Below are 22410 nucleotides of genomic sequence, written 5' to 3' on the forward strand. Positions count from 1 at the left end.
TAGTTATGAAATATTTAACTTTACTATTTACAACGCACCTAAATCAAGGACACTTGTTTTGGCATATTACCACACGACTTTCATTATCTAGTAACTTTTCACAATGACAAAAGAAACTTGAGAGATAAATCAATTAAGCATGAAGCGTAGCCGACGCGTACCGATGCAGCTGACCCGCTACATTTTCAAATATTTTTACGGAAAAATGGAAAATACGCGCAAGACAGGTGTCCGAGTATAGATATTCCGAAACTTCTACGTGTCACAAGAGGATTCGCGAGAATGATATATATATATATTTTATATCGATTCTTACGTTGAAAAAAAATTGCAGCAATTATTTAAGATTTAAAATTTTATATTATGTCAAACCGACTACGCAATATCAGATTACATTAACTAACTGATATGTGTAGAAACTTCATTTTCCTCGTGATTCGTGCTATTTCTATTTTTAGCAGTTTTTATAATATTATTATTAATAATATTATTATAAGTAGGCAATGTGCCGATTTCAAACATGCCATAAATATATGGCATATGAAATTGACACATTTTCGTTATTACGAGACACATTTAGTTATTAAAAAGTATAAGGTACCACAGTTCTTACTGGTTTCAAATAAGACAGCCTAAACCAAGAGGCACAAAATGTTAAAGGATACGAAAGACAAAATCGAGAGAACAATACGTCTTCAATTTATCTCTTTCGTGAATCAGGCACAAAGTACATTTTATTCATGCAAGTTTTATTTGTATTCGTTATCATACTCAAGGCACTAATATTTATTATAAGATAACAAGAGAGAATATAATATAAAATTATATTAACTCTTATAAGCAGTGGCCAAAGTACTTTCTTCTACTTTCTCTGCAGTCTTTTTTATTTATGGCTAGTTTTAATCAATCGGTATATAAGTAAAAGTTATATCATATATTCTCTTGCGATTAACGAGCGATAATGGTTGTGAAAATTTAATATTTAGCGTAATTTAGCTCAACGTTTTGTTCATTTATTTTATCACTATTATTCTGTAAAAAAAAAAGGCAGAAGATATATTGATTGATTAAAATCTATAAAAGATTGCAGGAGAAGAAGTTATTCTAGACCTATCAGATTTCGCGCGCTAAGTATAATTTCATAATCGATCGTTCTGCAAGTAAATTATTCTCCGTTCTCGTGTTAACGATTGGAATATAATTTTTAATTGCTCTTCGAATAATGGATTATCAAAAAATGCTAATACGTAGAGTTTGGAATCATGGTTAAACAAAACACAGGAATATTGGTATTACAATACAATAGCAATTATGTGCGGAAAACAATCCTACACATATGCGGCCTGTTTTCAATTTTACAATGTTACAATGGTAAGATGTTCCTGTAGGCAACGCAAGTTCTGCAACGTTAATAATTAACTGTTAATGTTGCATGAAATCGCGTTTATAATAAAAAGAAGAGAATATGCATATGTAAAAAAATTTAATACTCATTTATAGCGCTGTGAAGACATCAAGAATAATGATGTACACCTGTATTTTTTTTTTAATTTATATTTATCACGATATAATATTAATCATTGAATTTTCAAGAGGAGCGTACTAACTGCTAAGTGTATTTATTACATCATAATTATTTTTCATTTACTTATTATTTTATTTACAAGTAATATACTTTTGACTCATAGTTAATAATATTTTAAACCACTTGCAATTCAAAGTTTTACAAATTAAGCCTTATAATGAATAATCAATGCTAGAAGAAAGCAAATTATTATTGATCTGCTATTTTTATATGTAAATTAATTGCGTAAAGAATTTATGAAAACTAGTGCATAAAATAAATAGAAAAAGTTGCATTTTGTTGTGTATAATAGAAATTAATAATTGTCAGATAGAGCACAGAAAATTTGAAAACATGTTTGCATATTATTTAAAGAATATTATTATTTATACTTAATGTACTATTATTTTCTTTATTATATATATATATATATATATATGTATATATATATTATATACTTATATATCTTATAAGCATATAATTAACTGTACAGAAAAAAGCAATATGTTTCTCGTTGTTTAAATCCTTATTTCCAATTTTGACATTGACAAATCTTTCTTTTTTTCCTTGATACAGTCAATTATTTAGAATTAGGAAAAAGTACAAAGATACAAAAATGTGTATACATGTAAATATTAAATAAAATTTTTAGAATTTGTACGTAATTTCATATTTACGTCACGAATTTTCTATTCGTTTGTGCGTTTATCAGTAATAAATTTTGGTCGTATAAAATATTAATAAATTGCATTGTCTCTCCTCGTGATAAACCCAATCAAATCACAGGTCATTGAAATATAATATTATCTAAGGAAACTTATCAAACTCTTAACAATTGACAATATTTTTATAAGTATAGTGGCTACATTACAATATTGGCACATAGCAAGTATGCGTTTGATTATCAGTGTTTAACAATGCTTTCCTTGCCGAATATGAATAATTTTTTACACACACGCCAGACTTTATTCCAAAACTTAATTTTCTTAAAAATACGAATATTTTTAAATCTTAAAAATCTACAACATTAGTATCTTTATTAATAAATGTTCAAAGTAAAATAGTTGCATGTAAATTTTGACATAACTCAAAGATTAGATATTCTTTGTATAATTTCCACTGAACAATTGCTAATAAATAGAAAAAATAGATAAAAATGAGAGAAATGTTGAAATTACAAATAATTTTAATGTCAAAAACATAAAAATTATTATTCTTACTAATTGGAGAACGTGTTTTTTTTTATTTTATACTGTAAATAGTTATTAGCATACGTGCTTAATTTATTCTTAAATAAAGAAATTTATCTATTTTTTGTATTGAGATTGCGACTGTAATAGGATGTATTAATAAAACATTAATGTTATTTTTTACGAATTATTGATACGTTTATTAAATTTTTGCACATGCCTGCAGTGTCTATCGGTATAAGTCTGGCTTTGTTTGTCATTAAAATAACGATTAGAAAAATGGTCTCAGAATCAGTATGATTTTATCTTCTACAGAATAGTTCAATACGAAGAGCGATATGCATTTATACGAAAGGATGATAATTCTTTAGCGTATCTTATTGGCGAGTTAGAGCGGAAGCTAAGAAGGCATATACAATAATTACAGTAATATATAAAATAAATAAAAGATGTTAATAATAGTAATATAACAATAACTAGTCATTATTGGCACTAACAACAGTAATATCATTTTCATAATGATGTAACCAAGGATAAGGCGATATTTAAGAAATTGTACTGAATTCTGTTACAAAAAATAGTAATGATGAAAAATGAAGAAATTATAATTATTTAAAAAAAAAAAAAAAAAAAATTGACGGTTAAAAATGTTACAGCACATTTCGAGCCTTTTCCGATATAATAAATGTCTTAATCATTATAAAAGATATATATTAGTTTAACATACCACAGTGGTTTGTTAAAAATGCATATCTCTTTGTTGAAAATACTAATGACTGTAACAAAAGCACATATGACTTCTTGCATATTAATTACAACCTTCGCAGCGAAGCCATACTGAGGGCCTTTCGGGTCGGTTGGTCTGACATTGGTGCTACTAAGACATCCTCTTTATTTGGAGAACTTGTACCACCATTATCCAGCTCCTGGAAAAAAAAAAAAAAATTTTGAATTAATATATTTATTATCTCTTTCGAAATATAAATATGAAAAATATAGCAGCCAATACTTTGACATTTTAATTATTTTGAGAAGATAATTTTTTTTATTTTGTCATTATTACTATGTTGAATTATTAATATACATATGCGTTGACAATAGACAGTATAGAAGATGGTGCTAATGAAATATAGTTACTAATTATTAACGTACTTACATGAAATCCTTAATATAGTTCATCCATTGACTTTAAGTCAGCATGAAAATTTATTATAATTATTAATATGCTCTCTTTAACAAAATAATCAAAATAAATTGCATAAATGTTGCAAGTAAGAGCAGTATTTTAAGATAAGATAGAAATTCAGAACAACTTATAAATGAAAAATGTATGAAGATATTATATTTGATAAAGTTAATTTAATTAATATTTAGTTAAAAAATATATATTATCAAAGAAAATATATTACCATTCAGTTATTGTATAATTAACATAAAAATAAGATTAGTATAAAGTAATAGCTGTTATATGTATGTGATAGATGTAAAGCAAAAAAAAAATAGAAAACAATTTTATATAAAAAAAGATTGTCAACTAACGCTGATATTGTTGCAACTCCCTAGCCGCATCTGAGCTATTTGTTGATTTGTTGAAGGAAGATTATGCGTCACCCCAAGTGGAGACATAATCGTAGACATCGCTCTATTTAGTTTGTTCGGCGTTTTATTGAAACTAAACGCTCGCCCAACTCTCGCTCTTGTACGAGATGCAAATCTGCAGAAAAAATACAATAAAAAAATTTTTTTTATAAAGATTAACTAAATAAGACATTTAAAACTTTTTTCCTCCTTTTAAATTATAATTTAAACTTTTTTTATACAACTTAAAATAACACTAATAACACGGTAAAAAGTTTATTTTATTATTTTACTCGGAGAAAAAAAGTTTGCAGACAAACAGAAACTTTATAAATCTACGAAGTAACGTTATTGTCGTATTAAGAACATCACTTCAAACAGAAAGAATATCAATTACGATACAAAGAAAATATAAAATACACATGCAGAATTTGTACAGATACATTCAATCATACAAATGGTAATTAGAAATAATAAAAGTTGCACCACGGCTGAATGTAAGAAATAATATCTATAAAAAGGAATAAAAATGTACATTGTGTATTTTCTTGTATTTTCTTTTGTATGTATGTATCTATATGTGCACGCATACATATACATACAAAGATAACAGAAATATTCCCCAAAAAATTATGTGTATATTATAAGTAAAAACCATTAAGTAGTGTTATTGATGATCAAAAAGCAAATTAAATTATAAAGCAGAATAATTCATCCAATTATGGCAATTAAATTATAAATTAAAAAGTGTGTATATATTTAAGACACAAATAATATACAACACTTTGTCTTAGCTTAAAAAAAAATATAAGCTTTTAAATAAAGAGCTTACAATTATATTACATTACACTTTAGCGAATCAGGGTTAGCTGAAGAATTATTTCTAAATAAAGTAATTAATTATCACATACACACCACATAAAATAAAATTTCTAAGGCAAAAGTTTTCAGCGGCGTAATTACAAATTTTCAATCTTTTAACAAAAAATATATGTAAATATTTTAATTTTAAAATTATTTTAAAAGATTCATGAATATAATATTAAATATTAGGTATTTATAATAATTACGCCACTGAGTAAAGAATGAAAATAAAAAGCTAGTAAAAAAATATAATCAGCCTTGGTGCGAAAACTAACGGTAGTGGGACATGTAACGTGGTTTCACACATGCTATTGAGAAGGAAGACATACGGATCCATATACTCCAGGTAAAAATTATGAAATAGGCTCCTGTAACCAAACGGGTTGCCCTATTATTTCTTTACATCATGCAGTAAAATAAAATATGTACACTGATATAATAAATCCGTATAATAAATTTAAAGTACCACGTAAGATATGTACGATCTAGAGTTCATTGGTGAAAATTATTAAATGTATAGTAGTTTTCTTTACAGTAGAGAAAGCAAGAATAAATAACACTCGCGAAGCGCGCGTTTTGTAGTATCTAGTCTAATAATAAAACTTATCCAACTACAAATAGACTGAAAGAAAGAAGTCAACCTTCACACCTTATACAATATTTGAAAAATATATCCCAAAATAAGAAAAATTCCTACATAACAATTTTCTACTTTTTCTTACATTCTAATGTAAAAAGATAAGATGTACTATTATTTATTTGCGATGTATTTATAATATTAAGATTCTAAATTGTCAAAAAATTTAATTATGTAGTTACAGAGCGTACTTACTTAAGTGTTTTTTTTAACGTTCCTGATGCACCATCGCTAGTATTAACAGCAAGCTGATGCGAATCATATCTAATGAGTAACGTATCCTGGTAAACAGAAAAAATAACGTAAATTAATATACAAAGTCTATTAATTGATACTTAATACAAATTATTAATAGTTTGCTACCACATATAAGCAAAAATTGCAACAGATTTATATTCGCCTTAAGTTTCGTCATGAATACTAGCAAAGTTAAAACATACGACCGCTTTTTTACCATAAAAAATAAGATACGTGGGTCTAGGACACCCTAGCCTAACTTACAGCATCAGCTACACAAACAGTAAGAGCCGTGTGTCTACATAAAGTCTGTAGATAACTTGTTTTGTTCACATCCTCATCAGTAATTATAAAGCAAAAGATTTTTTCTTTCAATTCTTGAGTGCCTCGTACTACGAGTGCAAATACTTTATGGCATTCTGTAAAAGAATTATTCGATTAAATGTAACGTTTTTAAAAGAGAAAAAAAGAAATAGAAAGACGCACTTAACATAGCAACCTACCATCCGATTCTCGTATATCCACGACTTTCCTGATGGTACTTAACGATAACATTTTGATATGCTTATATTTTTTTCCTTGATTTAATTTCATTGATTGCAAGCCATTTATAGTATTAGGACTCTTTAACGAGTTAAAAGCTTTCGATCTTATCTTACATATTTCGAGAGTATCAGTAAACAGAAACAATACTAAGTGATCACCGCGACCACTAAGACCTTCCTTTTCGTGTGATGTAACTTCCATTACATGGCATTTACTAATAAACGACCTATGTGAGGAAACTAAATCTGGTGGGCAGTTATCAATCTCATTAAAGATATCAAACATGGCTAATTGACTTTCCGTTTTTCTTTTATCCTCGTTAATGTGCGTCATAACTTTCTTAATACAGCTAATAGAAGCCTCCAGCGCGCTGTAGTCTGGATTATTTTTGTCCGTATGTTTAAGAATATCTACAAAAACGACATTCTGTTAACGTCAAAAAATTTATACGAATTAAAGCATTAACAATGTTTGGAAGTAATTAATCTTACCACTTAACAGTAAGCTAATACTGGGTAACCTTTGTATCGGTTTAATCAACAGCTCTTTTAAACTTTGCCTCCCACATTCTGGTATTGTCTGGCAATTTTTTAAAAAGGCGTGAAACCTTGGCTTATTTTGATCACATTCTTCTAACATTTGTTTCGTATTTTCAAAAAAGTTGACATATGATGGATATGCTTTTACTAAATCTGGTTCAAACTTTAAAAAAATTTCACCGATACTGATATCTTCTGTCCAGTGAGCAGCACTACAACGTAATGCTTCCAATAATTGTTTGTGAACTTCGTAAATTGGTGGGAAATTACCAAATATAATTTTAACTTCTGTACTATTTAACAACTCTTTCCCACTTTTACCTATAAGGTCTTCTAGTGGCAGTTTGAATAGCTGTAACCATGAAATATATGAATATAAATTCTTAAAATTAATTAAAAAATATGAAATAATGTAACATATAATAAATATTTACTGTCATAATTGTATTGAGAATACCAACGTAGTTACTCTCGGTTTCAACTAATTCAAGAAAAACCTTATGTCGTTGCGACAAGTTTTCATGAACTATCTGTGGTAAACGTTCTGTAACATTATAATTTAAATTAGTAATAAATAAATTTTATATAATTTATTTTACGAGTTTAATAGTTAGGTAAATGCATCTATTGTGTTTTAAATATTAATTTTTCCAACAATTCAATAATATTAAAACATTATTATTTCAATAAAGCTACATATATAAAATTATACAACGTTAAATACATACCGTCCAGTAACTGTTTATCTGGACTTGCTGTGCAATCCAGAAAACTTCCGCTCACACTAGCTGGTGAATCCGCTCCGTTTTGTAATAAATTAGATAATGGACCGTCTAACCAACAAGGGTGCTTTGCCAATGTCACATTCTGTTGTACAATCTGTTGACTGTCTCGCCTACCCGTCGCAGTAGGGGACAGAACTGTTTCTAGATACTAAATAACATCATTTTTAATATTAAGTAGTAACTAGAATATTAAAAAAAAAAAAAAAATATATATATATATTTAACTTACATGTTGAAATAAATACTCTTTTTCATCAGCTGCTGCCTCATTTTGTACAGACGTCCAAAACCATCCAGTTTTGACTATAAAAGCAGATAATGAAACTAAATTTGGACGAACATTTACACTCGACTCGTCTACAACCTGTAATGTACAAAATATCAATTTTGTTAAGAATGTCTATGCAATCAGACACCCACTCTGTATAACTTTGTATAAGTAGCATTAGAAATAAATTTTCATAAGTGGTACATGTATGCTGATAATACATACATGCTGACCACATAACGCAATAAACAATAGAATCACAAAACAATTATACATATAATCTGACATAAATTTATAAAATAACTTTTACACCACGATATACATAATATACAAAAATGTTAACAAAATATAAGTATACAGGACGTTTACAGACTCACAAGCAAAATTATATTACCGAAATCAACTTGTTGAGCAGGCGAGTGTTTGTGTATGAATGTGTGTGTATGTATATGTATAATTATTATACATTCTTGGTTAAAATTTAAATAAAAAAATAGCACTTGTCCCTTAAATCGTTTATCTTCAACATTACACATAAACAAAATTATATTAAATAATTTTACTTCATAAAGACAATAACCAAAACCTCTGTTTTCCACATTAAAAGAAAAAAAAAAAAGTAAATACCAATGATTTATCCTTCAACGTCTTCAGATTTGTGCAGTCGGTTTTCATGTCATGCGATGTAGATGATATATTCTTACTTTTGCCATCAAATGTAGCTTTTTGTAAGTCACGTTTACTATTTGAAGTTTTCGTAGGTATTGGAAAAGATTTGGACAAAGACGTATATTTTTTTTTAAAAAAGGTTTTTTCAGGAGGACAATAGCATGAACTTATGAAGGTATCTTGCTTATTATCGGAAAATATTGAACAGAAAGACAAATGACTGATTTTTGCAAAAAAAGATGTGTGCGATTTAAATAAATGCTTGTTCTTTTCGTTTAATGCATTGTGTAAAAATGTATCGCTATATTGTTCTTCATTAAGTTTTAATATATTCGGATACGAACGTGTCTTCGTAAATTTACGCTTTTCAAATGTCGCCTTTTTATGGATAATTGAGCAAGAATTCGTTTTTTTCCACTTTACATATCGTCTGGGAATTATTTTAGTTTGTGACGTATTATTCTGTATATAACAAATATTTTTTCGATTTTTTAAAGATAATGTATTATTACTCATCGTTGATATACAAGAATTGGATTCGTTATTTTTTTCATTACATGGCGACAACGATTTAAAACTATCTGATTTATCCGAAACGTTTAATATAGGTTCAGAAAGCGATACTTCATTATCGAACAAAGATTTTTCAGAAATATAAAATTGGACATTTTTATTACTTAGCATCGTTGACGTTGTTGGAATTAAATGTCTACTTGATATAATCGCGGAAGACGAATTAGACGATGTGGTTATGTCTACACCAGAATCACTTTGTTCCGTGAAAGAATGAAAGTTCTCAGTTTTACTAAATAAATTTTGCATATCAACATAATTATCTTTTATATTAATAGCAGAATCTTGACTAATATTATATATAGAAACGAGATCGGTCCCTTGGTTATTATCTACATCGTACGTATGCGAGATTAACGAATTGTTTTTTGATAAACCATTACTCGATAAATTACTGTAATCTATCAGATTTTTATCAGAAATAATGTCCGAATGAATGTTATAAAGAGAAGAGGAAAGTGGACTCTTGGAAAGTGAACTATTGGATGTATTTTTAAGATATAAGTCCATGTTGTTGGCTCTCTTGTAGAAAAGGCCAGGTATATCTATCACCTAAAGCATGTGTATCGTTCACGTAATGCATAAGCTGTGTGATGTAGTGTCGTATGAATGTGTATATAAAAAAAAAAAATTATAAATAATGTAAAAGATATATTATCTACTTACGACATGGGTACAATTTGGATCGTCAATCTCGGTGGGTTCGCCACCCTGTTGTTCCAAAATTTCGGACATATGCTTTTTTTCTTCTTCAGGAAAACCCGAAAAACATACCTTTGCTCCATAAAATGGCTTCAGTTTATATGTTGCAATCTGCAAATAAAATTAAATGTATTTTTAAGAAAAAGAAAATCCTTTCTGGTATGTTACTACTAGAATCTGAATGAGAACACCACGCTACTTTGCTATCGCGCTAAACGTTTAGAGATAACAATGGAGAGATAAAAAATGCAACGCAGATTGTGCATTACGATTGTATGCTCACATAAATATACATGCGTATTTTCTCTATCTCTTTACTTATTTCAGTGGTACTCAATGAAGCGTTTGCATTTTATTAAAGACTTTGGTTAATAAATTAGACTTATAAAAATGTGCTAAACGTAACGAAATAATTATAAATAAATATAAACTGTTAATATTATAATTATTTTGTTCAATACATTTTTGATACATGAAACAAAGTCATATTTTTTTTTTCACATTTATAACACTTACCAATTTTTCATTTTTTGCATATATAGAAGTATCGTCTTTGGCATTCCACAATGCTATAACCCAGTCTATCGACATGATAGGCAATCCAAATGTATCGGCATATCTATACTTCTCTCCACTGCAATGATTTGCAATAAGATGCGTCACTTTAATGCCCACCTCCTTTCGAATACTACCTCCCATGTTAAGAATCATGTTGGCTAACTTGCGCTGTTAAGAAATTTGTATTGTATTATTAAAAATATCCAGAAATCAAAATCATCGAAGATCATAAATATAACATATTATATTACATAATGAACTCACCAGTTCGTCCTCTCTCGACCGAAAGCCACTGAACATCACTATTGTGCCTACCATAGCTTGCGTGTACATTGGTCTTTTAATACTAGGTAAAGGCTCTTTCTTCTCTGCCAGTTGCAGCAAAGCTGTCGGTCCCAGTACTCTAAAAAAGAAAGCACAGATCAGAATAGTAACAGCCTCTGGATTTCTTTTCGTATTTAAATTATAAATATCGTACAATTTAATTGTTTTTACATGCATTATATAATTACATCATTTGGTACAAACCTATGAGCACTTTTGCATAAAGCATCATATTCAGGCCCTTCGAACTGCTTGAGTATAAAATAAGTATTGTAAATAGTGTCTTCAACATATTCCGTGCCAGTTTCAGACTTAAGTACAGGCACTTTGAATTGTTGAGCAGCAGTATTAAGCGCCGGATCGTTACAGGCTGCGCCAACTAAGCATATCCTCTTCTTACGCGGTATTATTAAAGCTAATTAAAACAAAAAAAAGTGTTTTGTTATCAATCTGTTTAACATTCACGCTGTCTTTGATGCACGTTCAAATTTTACATTTTTTTTTTTTTTTTATCATAGCAATTTATCTTGAAAAGATTAAAGTTTTTACAATCGTTATATAAATAAATCTCATTCTATATCTTATTGTGATACAATAATAATTAGACAATAATTTTATTTGATGGCAAAAAGTATTCGAGAGAGCGACAATTAGTTATTTTTTCGTGAACGAGAATTTTTTTATTTATACACACGTACTCGCATGTTGATTATGTACACGTGCATAAATAAGAAATCTTCGTCCACTAATAAATCACTAGTGCCTGGAGTTTCGACAAACTTGCAAAAAGATTTGCTAGAAAATGCTATTTTTAGTCGTGTCAGTGCGTTCCTGTAAAATTTAAACACTCTTATACTTAAATACACAAGCTCTATCTCGTATCATAGGCAACGGGAAGTCGCGTATACGTGTATGTACATCTGTACTCTCCATTCACGTGCTCGGCGTGAGATAATTAACTCGCGAAAAGCACGAAGGACGGAAGGCGAGGGAGCGAGAGAGAAAGAGAGAGAGAGAAAGAGAGAGGTGGAGGGAAGAGAGAGATAACAGGCAGACAGAAACGAACAGTCACGAATTACTGCGAGAAACGTCGTTGTAAATTTTAAGCAGCTCCTTAAGGACATTTGTCACGGATAAAAATCGTTCGTCTCCCGACGTTATTTCAAGAAGCTAAAAGCCAAGCTTACGACAGTTAACGGACGAGGATATCAAAACTTTCATACCCCTCCCTTCTTCCCCCAATCTCTTTACTCGGAAAAGCGTTATCTTAGCTACCGGCTCGCTTTGAAGCCTAAAGACTGCTGTGACGCTGATTAATATACCAAAGCACGGGATCTAGAAAATGATGCAAAGTTCGAAAGCGAAGGATGAGTCGGTCCGTTAGGCGAGTGCGCGCAGAAGTTGCCAGCCGTTTTCGTTTCTCACGTGCCGGGTGCTCATAAACAGGGTACGCGAAGTCGTTGGCCACGCGACGGGCTCTCGAGGATTAAAAAAATACGCACGACGAGGCGACACGGTCGGAGAGGCGACGAACGTCGCCTCCCCGGGCTCTCCCTGCCCGCCAGACGGGGCGCCGCGAAACGATTTAACGTTGACAGATTTGCGCTTACTTTTGGTCGTCTCTGCACTATTTATATCGCCGATACTGCCGTGGACGCTACGCTCTTCCATCTTGGCGCTTCTTTCCCCGGTGGCGGCGTTACACCATCGGTGCCCGCTTCCTCCCTTTGTTGGGTGCGCGCAAAAATCACGCCGTGCGTGTCCACCCGTCTCCGACGTGTAGCGACACTCGCCCCGCCGTCCCGTCCCCGATCATTTAAAAAAGGCTATCGTGCAAAGGGGCGACACGGCCGCGAGGTCCTCCGCGCGCCACCCTCGCGTCCGGCATGTAACGCTTTCCTCCGGGTCACTCAGTTATCACGTTTCACCCGAAAATCGCACAACCAACAACGCGGCGTCGGCGTCGAACGACGACCATCGACCAACGGCACCAGAGGCAGTCCACGATTTGATTTGGCCTCGTCCTTCTCTCCCGGCCCTCCCGCATGCGTCTCCGTTCTAGTGTTGTCCACCCCACTATCCGGGCTTTTTCGTTCAAGATCTGCCGAAACTTCTCGCGTCGTCTCTTTCCCTCTCGTACGCACGCTTGCGCGCCACTTCTGCGCTTCGACTGCCACCATTCCGTCTGTTTTACCGTGAACGTTTTGAAAATTGCATGGTAATACAGACGGGAATATCGACCAACCTGGATTTGAGGTATTTTAGTTGCGAGGAAATCCGCTTTGAGTCGCGGCATCGTCGCCGAGGGCAAAATGGCAAATCGCGGTGGCTTCAAATGGTTTACCAATAGCTTACCAATTTTTTAAGATAGGATAAATAATGTAATGTAAATTTTTAATGTGCAATATAACAAAAATTTTCCGTCCCACTTAAACAGACTGCGGACTGTCGGTTGCACATACTTTTAATATTTTCCTTTAATACAACCGGTGTGGTTAAAAATTTTTGATGAATTCCACACCATTTAGTACAAATATATATAAAGATATATAAATATACATAAATTACCTTTACATTAATTTAAAAAATGAGATTATAAATTGCACAAGTTGTAACTCCTATCCATTCCTTACATAAAAAAGAAAAAAAAAGAATTAATTTCTTACAATAAAGTTTGCGGAAAAAAAAAAAAAATGAAATAAAGAGACACAATTTGTATGTATATTTAGAGGTATATTGACTATTTTTCCCATCCGAGCTTATACAACATGAACTTTATACAAAATGCAAAATCCGTCTCGCAGGACGGCTTTTCGTACACTTTAAATACACACCTCGAGTCTCGCATATGTATACAAAATTGACTTGGCATAAGAAATACTTCTCGCTTATATTATACATAATTTCACGAGTCACATTTCATGATAATGCGTGCCGTAATTATGCCGCATTACATTGATCGCTAGTACTATATATTACAACTTTGTACACATTAGAGGTATGAATATCAAAATAGGAATATATACTTTATTAAATTAAGTACCGTTATTGTCGTAGGCAATGAAAATAAAAAATTCTCGTATAGTCCGATATAAATAATTATTTTTTTACAAGAAAGTCATATGTTTGTGCGTATAAAATATTGCGCTCGCGCACACACACCCGCAAAAAAACCATCAAGGAATACTATTAAAATAAATAATAAATAAATCTCAAAGATTCAGTATCGTAGTCGCTCTTAATCACATACATACACACTGCGCGTTACATATAATTAATGTAGAAAATAAAATAAATAGTAATATCTGCAAATTTTGTCGCGCACAATGAACCGTCGTTTTCGCAAAATTTCACAATTATAACATTAAAAAAAAAAAAAAAAAAAATAGACGTCGCACCTTAATTACAGTAAAATCTTTAGTCTTCTAATTAAATAACGAGTATGTATATATACATCTTAATAAATGCTTTTTCTCGTTATGCATTACGCAAATTTACGAATACGTTCACCGACACGGACGCATTAGTGCCAGTCTCTTATAAACAAAGGCACACCGACATTTATTGTCTTCTCTTGCTTTCAAAAAAATATAAATTATACAATATCCTCATGTGCTTGTCAGTAATACATGACGCAACTATTCTTGTGACGCCGCAGTCATCAATTAAATAAAATTATCTAAAATATACATATTTTAGATAGTATTTATTTAAAATAATCTACTATATTGATTTGTTATGTTGTACACATTAATATCCTTGGTAGTATTAAGCAATTGAATATTATTACGCTGTTGAAATATTCAAGTAGCATATTGCTGTTTTATATCATTTAGATTAAAACTTCTTGTACATTAAAGATTTTAACAATTTACTTAAAACCAATAATTCACGCATTAACATACACATAAAGCGTAAATATATTCCGCTTCTAATGTCGAGTCCCAATTTAAAAAATACAACGTCGGTTCTTACAAACAGAAATCGATTAAAAAACAGAACTTGAAAAAAATCGATGTACAGAACACAAGATATTAAATGCGTACTAAAGTTGTTTCCGAAAATAATTATATATATTATAACGATGCGATTTATAATACTTTTACTTAAAAAAATTGAGTAAGGACAACTCATGCTGTATTACTCATTTGAGACAGAGAAAAAATGAAACTGAGAATTAAGGAGTTGAGTAAGGATGAGGGAGGAACAGAAAACAAGAAGAGATAATGGAAAATCTATTAATCTATCCTAGTCAGCCTTCTGTATTTTCCCGCTTTGCGTGGTACTTGAGCAGTAGCTGCCGGTCCCCCCGGTACTTGTTTTTAATGTTTTGCGTTAGAGTCTGAATCGGGCTCAGAACTCGAACCGGAAGATTCCCCAGCATTAATGTTCGCACTGCAGCGCGAGCTTCTTCGACTACTGCTACCCGAGTGTCGGCATTTTTCACTACGATCCATTCCACCTACAAATTTTATGTAAATTAATATTTTATATCATCCTTTCGACCGGCTTGAAAAAAAATATAATAAAATAATTACTAAATACATACAGCATAAAAGTAGTATAGAAAATTTAAAAAATATAAATTTCACAGCATAAACTGTAGCAAAACGATTGTATACAAATTTTTTTTTTTTTTTAATTTTATTAAGGACATTATCGAAATTTGCAATCTCTCAAAAATACTTTAAAAGCAAATATTCATTCTTGAGATGTTTTAATCGCAATTAAATGCATGCGTTACAAAAGCTTTTAAATTAGTTTAAAATCTCGAATAACATAACAGGAGAATATTTTAAAGTAACTTTAAAATCATTTCAAAATAGAAACTCACTAGATAACGGTGTGTGAACTTCGACTTTGATGTTCGCCGTTGCTGTAACCTTAGTGGTGATGTGTGATGTAGGCGGAACCGGTGACGTTCGACTAGACCCACTCGTATCCGATCCGCTACAGTTCTGTTAGTAAAAATGAAAGAACACGCTCGTTAGTCATGCTCAGAGAAACGCAATAAATTTATTGGAAAAATTATATATATATATATATACGTTCTCATGCCGATTAACAATCGATCTATTACGAAAATCTCAACGCACCTGATTGCCACATGTAGACGTAGTCTCCACTTTGAGTTCCGGTTGAACAATAATGCAGGATTCCTGCGTGCTGTGCCACGAATTAGGCTCCTCGCTGATAGTCGTGAGCGATGGCTCCGCATGCAACCGGGCATTATCGATTTTGTGAGATCTCCTCGGTGGTGTGGGCGGCTTGGATGATCTTCTCACGACAGGCGACGCCGGCGGCGTTGGCGTAGATATACGATCCGGATGATCATTCGGAATCACTTCCGCCGACGGACCGATCAGAGACAACAGTATAGGGAAGAAGAAGACGCCGTTCACAAGACTGATGCCGATCACGCAGAGTAATACGAGGAAAAAATAATTTACTATAAAATTGAACTCCGAGAAAGCGAGCATGATCACGGCGAGTAATGTGGTGAGCGCACTGTGAATAACCGGAGCAAACATATGTTTCAAGGCTAAACGCACTCTACGATCTCTGCTGCCCACACTGGTGACAAAACCCTGAAAAAAAATCACATGTTAGTAGAATTAGATTATAAGAGATAAAAAGAAAATTTAATTAAAAAATTAATTTAAAAAAAAGTTACATAAATATATCAGTAATGATGACTGTTAATAAATTAAGGAAGTTTTCTGAATATTACTTACGAGGCAAATGTGCACCGTGAAACGAACAGCTATGCCCACGCTAACCACTAGCAGAACGGCAGACACCGCGCTCAATTTGATGTCAAATAGACCCATGATGCCTAATAGTTGGGCGATAACAGCGAGAAGAGAGATGCCGATCAGCGCAGCAGCCCATATATTCAACAGTAGCAATCCGACTACAAAGATGCTAACGCCCAATGCAGCTATGAGAGCAATACCCATAGAGCTTCTTAGATCCATATATTGTTCCCAGAAAAGAAACAGAATACCGGACGGAAAATTCGGCAAACCGCGTTCTTCAAATTTTTTACATAACTCCCGAACGCTACCGATCAATTGTGTAATATCTTGCGTATCTGTCAGCTTGTGCAAGTAAAACGGCATTTGTGCGTACATAAGTGGCATGCTCTTAGGGATCTTGAGTTCGTGGTCACTAATATAAATCCACTGGCGCGGTTCAGGCCTTAGATTTGCCTGCGAGGCACCATAAGCGAGTGCGTCGTTGGATGCCCATGCGCTCAAATAATTATAAAAAGCTCGTGGATTGATGATACCCTCCGAATCAACCAGTCGCACTTGAGTAATCAATGTCTTGTCAATCGGATTGTCTACATAACCAGTCTGAACGAGTAGCTTATATGCTAGAATCGCTTCGTCGCTCGCATTTGAAAACCATCTTTCTTGGGTGATACAACCGTTTTCGTAGTCCTTGTCGAATGCCATCTGCAGACCTTTTAGCCAGTCGCGGAATAAACCAAGCCAAAATTCGGGCAGCCCACCATTGTCGTTCTTGATTACGTTTTTGATCCGCATAAAGGCATCATGATACTCGTACAATAATCGCTGATTATTCGGATATTCAAAATCACGACCGGTAACCGCGTACATATTGTAGAAGCCGAAATGCTTCGCTTGGGCAGACAAGAATGCGTGCTCGTTTGAGTTTTGCGGCACCAAATCCGTCAGATCCAGACCATCACGTAACCGTATCGCCTCCCATATGCTACCAGTTAGCATGACTATCAGAAATATCATGCCAAGTACTTTGGTGGCCGGTCGACTGATGAAAGGCGCGTAATGCCGAGCTGCAAGCTGCGTCAAAGAAAAGCTCAGACAGTCATCTTGTGAACAACCGGTTAACGCATCCTCCTCGGTGCAGTGTTTATCTAGTTCCGTATCAATAATGTTTCCACCTATCTGCAACATAAACGGGGTACTTATAGATGATTCTGATAATCTCAACTTAATGCAAATACATAAAAACCGTTAATTAATTTTATATTATTAATGAATTCTAGCCAAGAGTAATAAAAATTAATTTTTTTTCTCTAATAAGTTAAACGTTGAAAGGATGATATCCGCAATTTAAAGCGGAGCTTAGTTTAAAATTTAAATCAGTATACATATACGATGTGTATGCATACATGTATATCATTTCATACCCAGGATTCGTTTTGCGCATTCTGCGTTGTTAAGATTTGCGTGCAGGTTTCCCGTCTCTCAGGTGGTATCGCTCTGGTGACTGTCTGCTTAACTGTGCCGTTGTTCCTCACAGAGTATCTATTTTTTTTTAAATTCGCTGACACCGGTAAGCAACAGCAGAGAATATCCTTCCTGCCGGAACGTCTACGTCGCAAATCCAGGCTAATTATCGCGGGGAATATTAGTAGCATGGCAGCCAGATTGAACAATTGTAAAATACCGGCTTGCATACAGAACGTTCGAAGTGCCGGGATCGGAATTATCGCGGCAGCAAAGAAGGCAGCGACGGTGCTGAAGTCTGTCAATAGTACCGATAAGCCGGTTCGCTTTAGAACGAGTCCTGTTTGCTCGCTGCTAGGCACTTCGTTTACCGACAATTCGGCATACGTATGCGTCAGTAGGAACATGTCGTATACGGCCAAACCGAGGGCAAGAAACGGCACTATTTGCGTCGTCGTGGCATTAAACGGAATCCCTAGAAGCGCGCAGAAGCCCAGTCCTGCGGCTATTGTCGTGCAAATCAGTATCACGCCAACCATTCCTACTCCAGACTGCGAGCGTACTGGATCTTTCCAACGAAAAAGCACTACAGCAGCATACACCAACTAAAAAAAAATAATGCAAAATTATATTAATAAAATTGTATGGAGGAGGAGAGAGGAAAGTAAATGTCAGAAAGCGGTGGAGTAATTGCTGGGAGAGGAAGGGGAGGGAGAGAAATGCTTGAGAGGACTAGAAAAAAAAAAGAAAGAGGAGAAAAGAGAGGGTAGAATAGCAAATTGAGGGAAGAGACGAGAACGTGATAATTAATTATGTAACTATTTCTAACCATAAGCACGCCACCGATCGCGATCTTCGTAATTGACACCTCGCTGTATTTTCCAAGGATGTCATTCATGGTCGTCGTACTGAAAGCGTATAAATTGTACGGTGCCGATCCGTTGACTTCCACCAACTTTTTCACTGCGTTGCTAAACCCTCTCTGCCAGGTCTCTAGAACCTCAGCTGCTTTCTCCTGCGTCCAATCGATATGATGAACCCTGTAGGTGTTGGCTAGGAAATCGTACAGCTCGCGTTCGCCCATCAGTTGCACCACAGTCTGCAACGCGGCCGCGCGAGTCAAATGGCCCGTCTTGTTGTGCTTGGCGCCGCCGACCATCAGCTCCTCCGGCCAATGCATGTATTTAGCCGCGAATCCATAACAGCCACCTGTCAATTCGGCTCCCACGTCAGGTACCTGTTTACAGAAAGCAACGTCATTTAGAAAAACGATAAAACGAGAACCTCTTTCGGTAAAAATTTTATTACAGCAAATAATAATACAAACAGGAAGCTCTAAAAAAAATTCTTGAATTAAACAATAATTTCTTTTTTAAAAAGTAAAAATTTTATTCGAAATTTAAAAGTATAAAATAATGGAATATTCAATTTTATGCAAAGTAATAACTCCGTTTATCAATTTAATTTCAGTCATAATTTCTTCTTTCTTTTTCTCTCTCTCTTTTTTTTTTTCTGTTTTACTAACGAAAACCATTTCGAGTACAAGGGACTGGATAGAAATGTATTTCTTTTCCCGCTTCGCTACCTCAAGCCCTTCCGCAACATTTTGTTTTTCATCTATGAATTTCTCAAGCGTGACCGAAGGCAGAACCGTGTCAAGTCACGCCAGGAATTCCTATGGTAAAGAATTATTACAGGGGGTACGGGCGACGTTCTTTCTTATAGGGTAACCGGGGGTGTCGTGGACCCCACACCGAGTGACTTTATAGGATCCTATAAAAGGGCACGCCGGCCGTGACTTTTAGACGACCAAGCTGCCTTGTCCACTGTCCTTTATATCATACCAGAACAGATGAACGCCCGCTACGACGCGGCACGAAGAATAGGATCTCAACGAAGGAGATTATTACTGTATCTCGGCTGCATGTACCTCAAGCAAGACTTTCCTTCCCTTTTCGCGCGTATAGAAATACAAACGCTGTGCGCCCATCGTTTTCCTTTTGAATTGCGGCCTCTGACCGATCTCAATCGCGATTTTTCTTTTACAAAGATATCAAAAGCACTCGTGACTCCTTGTATTATAAAGCGATCAAAGAAAAAAAAAATTTGCTTTCTTGGAAAGGAGAAAATTCCGGATAATAAATTCACGAGGAGACCAAGGGTTTTTTTTTTCAATCGATACTTAATATAATTGTAATCTACATTAATTGAATTGACAACTAATTTATTTTTATTTAATTATCCGGTGTCGATGTATCACGGAAGTGTACGGATAGAGGTATGTAGAAAAGCCATGCCAAATAAAGCCACGTAACCGCTCGCGATCGCGCGTGTAATTGAAATCGGTTACCTCACACCTGGCCCGACGTTATGCAATTCCACGAAGAAGCGTATAGAATGTAGCCGAACCGCTGGCACGCTTTTACGTGCTTTTTACTTGCCGCTCGCGACGTACGGTTCCGATCGTCTTTCCGGCGTTAATGCGTGGCGTGTAAAAGCAAAATACGCTCGACGCGGAAATAAAGACGTTTTATTAACATATCATCGAGCTCACGGTCGCGATAAAAGGTGAGAAAAAAAAAAGAATAGGGAAGAAAACTGAAATTTATTATTTCGAATCTTAATCGAATGCGAGAACAGCGGTGTATCCTATAACGAATCAACAGCGCGGCAGTTAATTACGTTGAATTAGCCGGGAGAAAAAAAAAAAAAAGAGAGACGCGTGTGCAATGTACGCCGGAGCGCGACTCTTCACGGGACGCCCCGTGCATACGCGGAACACGCGATGCCGGGTTCTTGACTTAAACACCCGATCAACGTGCCCCGCCTGCAGCTACACTCGAAATATTCCGAAGCGCATGCATGCCGCGCGGCCGCGCCGCGTAGCCATTAAGTGCAATTACTTTAAGTACGAGAGCGCGCATACCCGTTATGAAAATAGAAATAGGTGTGCGTCCGAGAGAAAGAGAGAGAAGAGACAAGAGGGGCGGAAAGGAGAGAGAGAAAAAGAGAAAAGGACCAAGGGGAGGAAAAAGAAGCCGAAGAGAGAGGTAGAGAAAGAGAAAGGGATCTTCTTGGTTGATGCTAATATACGCATACGGGCGCGTAGAGATGCGATTCACGTTGTGCACGTGTCAGAGCACGCCGGCCGTGCGTATGTTAATGACACCGAAATGACGGCCGCGTAATGCGATGCGCCGGTGCACGCGCGCGTGTGCGTATGTGTGCGAGGACCGCTGCTGGGCCCCCGAGCCCGGCCCGGCCGGGCCCGGCCGGGCCGGGCCGGGGCATGCACCGCCGCGACCACCGGCGTAGCGCAATAATGACGCACGTCACTCGATTTTATTATTTTAATGGGGCCCGCCACGCCGCGCCGCGGCCCACGCGACTCGCATACTCATCGCGTCATTTTCGCGCGCGGTTCATTCAGACCGAGCCTCGTCCCTTTTTATCGCGCAAACGGAGCCGGACCGATCTCGATCGGATTCAGTCGCAATCGGACGCATCTTTTAATTAAAACCTTATAGTCTACCTAGGAAAGGCGCGAAACGAATCGGGAGATCAATTTTCCTCTCCCTCCCCCGTCGATTCGATTCGTCTACCGTTGTCGTCCATTCAGCCGCGATGAAAATATTCATCGAAGATCAAACGGATCGCGGGAATTAGCATAAACTATTCCCTAGCACGTGCGTGTAATCTAAATCGAGCCGTAATGAGGGCAACGGCGCGCCGGGTCTTTCGCGGGCGAAAGAAATTCAGCGATCTTAATCTGCGCGGTGACGCGCGGTTAAGTATTCATCGTCGTCATTCCGCGGGTTGAACATCAAAAGCGCCCACCGGGTCCGCGTATACATACGTGCGCACAACTGGCCAAGTCGTATCCGGTAGAGAATTTCAAACGATCGCTTGTTATTCTCGACGCGAGTGGCACGGACGAATGTCTCGCCGGTGACAGTCTTTATATTATCTTGTCGCAGCGTCTGCTTTTTTTTTTCTTTTTTTTCTTTCTTTCTTTCTTTCTTTCTCTTTTTTTCTTTTTCTCCTCGTCCAACGCTCGCGTGCGTACGTCGAGTCACAGTCACCATCCCGTCTTCAACTCGTTTCCGAAATCTACTTCTAGTCGGGGCACGTACTTATTTATCATGCTCTCTGCGCT

General features: G+C 35.1%; 2 protein-coding genes across 6 annotated transcripts in view; both read right to left on the reverse strand.

Annotated features, from left to right (window-relative positions):
- Nucleotides 1–285: 285 nt before the first annotated feature.
- Pbl (epithelial cell transforming 2 pebble) lies at nt 286–13120 on the reverse strand. Of its 5 annotated transcripts, XM_070656497.1 has the most exons (17): nt 12645–13120; nt 11239–11449; nt 10975–11113; nt 10669–10878; nt 10117–10263; nt 8836–10002; nt 8170–8304; nt 7884–8088; nt 7590–7699; nt 7108–7507; nt 6574–7026; nt 6335–6489; nt 6029–6114; nt 5472–5564; nt 4294–4468; nt 3911–3940; nt 286–3680 (listed from the first exon to the last, which is right to left on the reverse strand). In XM_070656497.1, exons 1-16 carry the CDS (start codon nt 12703–12705, stop codon nt 3920–3922), a joined length of 3768 nt encoding a protein of 1255 aa, XP_070512598.1. In that variant the 5' UTR covers nt 12706–13120; the 3' UTR covers nt 286–3680; nt 3911–3919. The 5 variants fall into 5 exon arrangements, with proteins under 5 accessions (XP_070512598.1, XP_070512594.1, XP_070512596.1 ...); XM_070656493.1 differs by lacking the exon at nt 3911–3940; XM_070656495.1 differs by lacking the exon at nt 3911–3940 and having other exon boundaries at nt 5526–5564; nt 12645–13119.
- Nucleotides 13121–14119: 999 nt separating this feature from the next.
- Ptc (protein patched) overlaps nt 14120–22410 on the reverse strand; it is a 33944-nt gene continuing 25653 nt past the window's right edge. Inside the window, exons 7-12 of the mRNA XM_070656492.1 lie at nt 19084–19491; nt 18215–18859; nt 16770–17969; nt 16131–16622; nt 15869–15992; nt 14120–15496 (exon numbers count right to left, since the gene is read on the reverse strand). Coding sequence (XP_070512593.1) covers nt 15357–15496; nt 15869–15992; nt 16131–16622; nt 16770–17969; nt 18215–18859; nt 19084–19491 — 3009 coding nt within the window. The 3' untranslated portion in view covers nt 14120–15356. The remainder of the gene's footprint in view (nt 15497–15868; nt 15993–16130; nt 16623–16769; nt 17970–18214; nt 18860–19083; nt 19492–22410) is intronic.

The sequence above is a fragment of the Cardiocondyla obscurior genome, linkage group LG05 (assembly GCF_019399895.1).
Source record: "Cardiocondyla obscurior isolate alpha-2009 linkage group LG05, Cobs3.1, whole genome shotgun sequence".
NCBI lineage: Eukaryota > Metazoa > Arthropoda > Insecta > Hymenoptera > Formicidae > Cardiocondyla > Cardiocondyla obscurior.